Source organism: Protomyctophum bolini (genome assembly GCF_963924005.1).
Source record: "Protomyctophum bolini genome assembly, chromosome: 12".
Taxonomy (NCBI): domain Eukaryota; kingdom Metazoa; phylum Chordata; class Actinopteri; order Myctophiformes; family Myctophidae; genus Protomyctophum; species Protomyctophum bolini.
Genome location: NC_137873.1, coordinates 45,535,807 through 45,540,806, shown reverse-complemented (window position 1 = coordinate 45,540,806; position 5,000 = coordinate 45,535,807). Strand labels below are relative to the sequence as shown.

Below are 5,000 nucleotides of genomic sequence, written 5' to 3'. Positions count from 1 at the left end.
TTGCTGTTCTGTTGTTCTCCCAGTGGGTTTAACCCTTGCTGTTCTGTTGTTCTTATAGGTTTAACCCTTGCTGTTCTGTGGTTCTCCCAGTGGGTTTAACCCTTGCTGTTCTGCTGTTCTCCCAGTGGGTTTAACCCTTGCTGTTCTGTTGTTCTTATAGGTTTAACCCTTGCTGTTCTGTGGTTCTCCCAGTGGGTTTAACCCTTGCTGTTCTGCTGTTCTCCCAGTGGGTTTAACCCTTGCTGTTCTGTGGTTCTCCCGGTGGGTTTAACCCTTGCTGTTCTGTGGTTCTCCCAGTGGGTTTAACCCTTGCTGTTCTGCTGTTCTCCCAGTGGGTTTAACCCTTGCTGTTCTGCTGTTCTCCCAGTGGGTTTAACCCTTGCTGTTCTGTGGTTCTCCCAGTGGGTTTAACCCTTGCTGTTCTGTGGTTCTCCCGGTGGGTTTAACCCTTGCTGTTCTGTGGTTCTCCCAGTGGGTTTAACCCTTGCTGTTCTGTTGTTCTTATAGGTTTAACCCTTGCTGTTCTGTTGTTCTTATAGGTTTAACCCTTGCTGTTCTGTAGTTCTCCCAGTGGGTTTAACCCTTGCTGTTCTGTTGTTCTTATAGGTTTAACCCTTGCTGTTCTGTGGTTCTCCCAGTGGGTTTAACCCTTGCTGTTCTGTTGTTCTCCCAGTGGGTTTAACCCTTGCTGTTCTGTAGTTCTCCCAGTGGGTTTAACCCTTGCTGTTCTGTAGTTCTCCCAGTGGGTTTAACCCTTGCTGTTCTGTTGTTCTCCCAGTGGGTTTAACCCTTGCTGTTCTGTTGTTCTCCCAGTGGGTTTAACCCTTGCTGTTCTGTTTTTCTTATAGGTTTAACCCTTGCTGTTCTGTGGTTCTCCCAGTGGGTTTAACCCTTGCTGTTCTGTTGTTCTCCCAGTGGGTTTAACCCTTGCTGTTCTGTAGTTCTCCCAGTGGGTTTAACCCTTGCTGTTCTACTGTTCTCCCAGTGGGTTTAACCCTTGCTGTTCTGTTGTTCTCCCAGTGGGTTTAACCCTTGCTGTTCTGTTGTTCTCCCAGTGGGTTTAACCCTTGCTGTTCTGTTGTTCTTATAGGTTTAACCCTTGCTGTTCTGTGGTTCTCCCAGTGGGTTTAACCCTTGCTGTTCTGCTGTTCTCCCAGTGGGTTTAACCCTTGCTGTTCTGTAGTTCTCCCAGTGGGTTTAACCCTTGCTGTTCTGTAGTTCTCCCAGTGGGTTTAACCCTTGCTGTTCTGTTGTTCTCCCAGTGGGTTTAACCCTTGCTGTTCTGTTGTTCTCCCGGTGGGTTTAACCCTTGCTGTTCTGTTGTTCTCCCAGTGGGTTTAACCCTTGCTGTTCTGTTGTTCTCCCAGTGGGTTTAACCCTTGCTGTTCTGCTGTTCTCCCAGTGGGTTTAACCCTTGCTGTTCTGTTGTTCTTATAGGTTTAACCCTTGCTATTCTGTGGTTCTCCCAGTGGGTTTAACCCTTGCTGTTCTGCTGTTCTCCCAGTGGGTTTAACCCTTGCTGTTCAGTTGTTCTTATAGGTTTAACCCTTGCTGTTCTGTGGTTCTCCCAGTGGGTTTAACCCTTGCTGTTCTGCTGTTCTCCCAGTGGGTTTAACCCTTGCTGTTCTGTTGTTCTTATAGGTTTAACCCTTGCTGTTCTGTGGTTCTCCCAGTGGGTTTAACCCTTGCTGTTCTGTGGTTCTCCCAGTGGGTTTAACCCTTGCTGTTCTGTTGTTCTTATAGGTTTAACCCTTGCTGTTCTGTGGTTCTCCCAGTGGGTTTAACCCTTGCTGTTCTGCTGTTCTCCCGGTGGGTTTAACCCTTGCTGTTCTGTAGTTCTCCCAGTGGGTTTAACCCTTGCTCTTCTGTTGTTCTTATAGGTTTAACCCTTGCTGTTCTGTGGTTCTTATAGGTTTAACCCTTGCTGTTCTGGCGGTGGGTTTAACCCTTGCTGTTCTGCTGTTCTTCCAGTGGGTTTAACCCTTGCTGTTCTGTCGTTCTTATAGGTTTAACCCTTGCTGTTCTGCTGTTCTCCCAGTGTGTTTAACCCTTGCTGTTCTGTGGTTCTCCCGTTGGGTTTAACCCTTGCTGTTCTGCTGTTCTCCCGGTGGGTTTAACCCTTTTAATACCTTCTAATTGTGTTCTCTACAGGTGAAGAGGGAGCTAGCCAGTGTGCTGATCTTTGAGTCTCACGCCAAAGCAGGAACCGTGTGTAAGTTTGTCCGTGTGTGTGTGAGTCTGTCTGTCTGTCTGTCTGTCTGTCTGTCTGCGTGCAACCAGTAGTGTTGATTGATATAAGTATAAATCGGCCATTATGACGCCATCAAGGCGACAACATCAACTGTAGATTTAGTCGCCTAAATTCTTACCTTTAGTCGACTAAAACTCGACTCAAAGTAAAACTTTTCAGATGACTAAAATATGATTATGACTAAAACTCCAACATTTGCAGTCAAAATGAACACGTGTGTGTTTAACATGTAATTACCATGTAATTAACATATAATTAACATGTGTTTCACATGTAAATAACATGTGTGTTGAACATGTAATTAATTAATTAACATGTGTGTCAGTGTTCAACCAGGGAGAAGAAGGTACTTCCTGGTACATCATCCAGAAGGGCTCTGTCAACGTCGTCATTTACGGCAAGGTGTGTGTGTGTGTGCGTGTGTGTGTGTGTGTGTGTGGGGGGGGGGTGTGTGTGTGTGTGCGTGACTTACTGTTTTTGACTTAAGTTTCTTTTCAATATAAGCGAGACATGCACTCCTTTGCAAGGCCTAGTTAGGGTTAGGGTCAAGGGTCAAGGCCTAGTCTGAAGACTTTGTAAGACAGTTACCTTTAACACAGTTCTTCTATATTAGACAGAAGATACTTTTTTTCATGTCGGGATACCAATTTCATCCAATCAACAAGCTCCACAACGTGTCGTGATGTGTATTATTTAGGACAAAAAACACATCTTGTTTTGGCCGTTCCTGACACACATGTTGTACAATGTGTGTTTGTGTGTGTGTGTGTGTGTGTGTGTGTGTGTGTGTGTGTGTGTGCGTGTGTGCGTGCGTGCGTGCGTGCGTGCGTGCGTGCGTGCGCGCGTGCGTGCGTGTGTGTCAGGGGGTGGTGTGCACCCTCCATGAAGGCGATGACTTCGGGAAGCTAGCGTTGGTGACGGACTCTCCGCGCGCCGCCTCCATCGTCCTCAGAGAAGACAACTGCCACTTCCTACGAGTCGACAAGGACGACTTCAACAGGATACTCAGGGTAATCTGATTACTTCCACAGGATACTCTGTAGGGAACGAGACATTACCCCAGGTGTTTATACTGTGATGTATTTATACTGTGAAGTATTTATACTGTGATGTATTTGTACTGTAGTATTTATACTGTAGTATTTATACTGTATTTATACAACAGGACGTGGAGGCAAACACGGTGCGTCTCAGAGAACATGAACAACCTGTTCTGGTGTTGGAGAAGAGCCCTAGAACCTCCACCCTGGGGAGCATCAAGTATGAAACCACTAACCACTAACCCCTAAACCTAACCCCTAGCCCCTAACCACTAACCCCTAGCCCCTAACCAACTAAACCTTAGCCCCTAGAACCTCCACCCGGGGGAGCATAAAGTATGTAACCCCTAGCTATAACCCCTAGACCCTAGAACCTCCACCCGGGGTAGCATCAAGTATGTAACCCCTAGCCCCTAACCACTAACCCCTAGACCCTAGAACCTCCACCCGTGGAGCATAAAGTAACACGCACGCACGGCACGCACGTCCAGATGTTATGCAGGAACGTCTACTGAGTGGCAAATAAACTATGTTCTGGCACTGTGACATCACTGTGACATCACTGTGACATCACTGTGACATCAATGTGACATCACTGTGACCTCACTGTAACGTCTCTCAGGTACACTGTGATCTCAGGAACACCTGAGAAGATCCTGGAGCACTTCCTGGAGACCATGAGAATGGACACGCATCACAGCGAACCAGGTAACGTTATTCTATAGGACACGCACCACAGTGTAACACCAGGTAACGTTATTCTAAATGACACGCACCACAGTGTAACACCAGGTAACGTTATTCTATAGGACACACATCACAATGAACCAGGTAACGTTATTCTAATCTAATAGATTTGTGGACGATTGAATAGTTTTATTGATGGATGGAGTCTGAAGATGGAGATTAATTTCGGACACTGTCTGTCTGTCTGCCTGCCTGCCTGCCTGCCTGCCTGCCTGCCTGCCTGTCTGTCTGCCTGCCTGCCTGCCTGCCTGCCTGCCTGTCTGTCTGTCTGTCTGTCTGTCTGCCTGCCTGCCTGCCTGCCTGCCTGCCTGGCTGCCTGCCTGCCTGCCTGCCTGCCTGTCTGTCTGCCTGCCTGCCTGGCTGCCTGCCTGCCTGCCTGCCTGCCTGCCTGCCTGCCTGCCTGCCTGCCTGCCTGCCTGCCTGTCTGTCTGTCTGTCTGCCTGTCTGCCTGTCTGCCTGTCTGCCTGTCTGCCTTTCTGTCTGTCTGTCTCACAGACCCAGCGGTGGACGACTTCGTCCTCATGCATTGTGTCTTCATGCCAAACAGCCAACTGTGTCCTCTGCTGTTGGCGCAATATCCTTTATGTCCTTATATGGCACAATATGTCCTTAACTCTACCTGTAGTGCCTCTAGGGGTCAGTATTGTGTCTTTAACACGGTGAACCTACCACTAGGTGCCTCTAGGGGTCAGTATTGTGTCTTTAACACGGTGAACCTACCACTAGGTGCCTCTAGGGGTCAGTATTGTGTCTTTAACACGGTGAACCTACCACTAGGTGCCTCTAGGGGTCAGTATTGTGTCTTTAACACGGTGAACCTACCACTCGGTGCCTCTAGGGGTCAGTATTGTGTCTTTAACACGGTAAACCTACCACTCGGTGCCTCTAAGGGTCAGTATTGTGTCTTTAACACGGTGAACCTACCACTCGGTGCCTCTAAGGGTCAGTATTGTGTCTTTAAC

The 5,000-nt window shown here is 48.0% G+C and overlaps 1 protein-coding gene across 1 annotated transcript in view; it reads left to right on the top strand.

Annotated features, from left to right (window-relative positions):
- Positions 1 to 5,000, top strand: part of LOC308325981 (rap guanine nucleotide exchange factor 4-like) — a gene marked incomplete at both ends in the record, with an annotated part of 44,728 nt that overhangs the window by 17,522 nt on the left and 22,206 nt on the right. The window contains 6 exons of the mRNA XM_080778780.1: positions 2,152 to 2,212; positions 2,577 to 2,653; positions 3,115 to 3,261; positions 3,417 to 3,511; positions 3,914 to 3,999; positions 4,534 to 4,612. Of these exons, the coding sequence (XP_080634906.1) occupies positions 2,152 to 2,212; positions 2,577 to 2,653; positions 3,115 to 3,261; positions 3,417 to 3,511; positions 3,914 to 3,999; positions 4,534 to 4,612 (545 nt within the window). The remainder of the gene's footprint in view (positions 1 to 2,151; positions 2,213 to 2,576; positions 2,654 to 3,114; positions 3,262 to 3,416; positions 3,512 to 3,913; positions 4,000 to 4,533; positions 4,613 to 5,000) is intronic.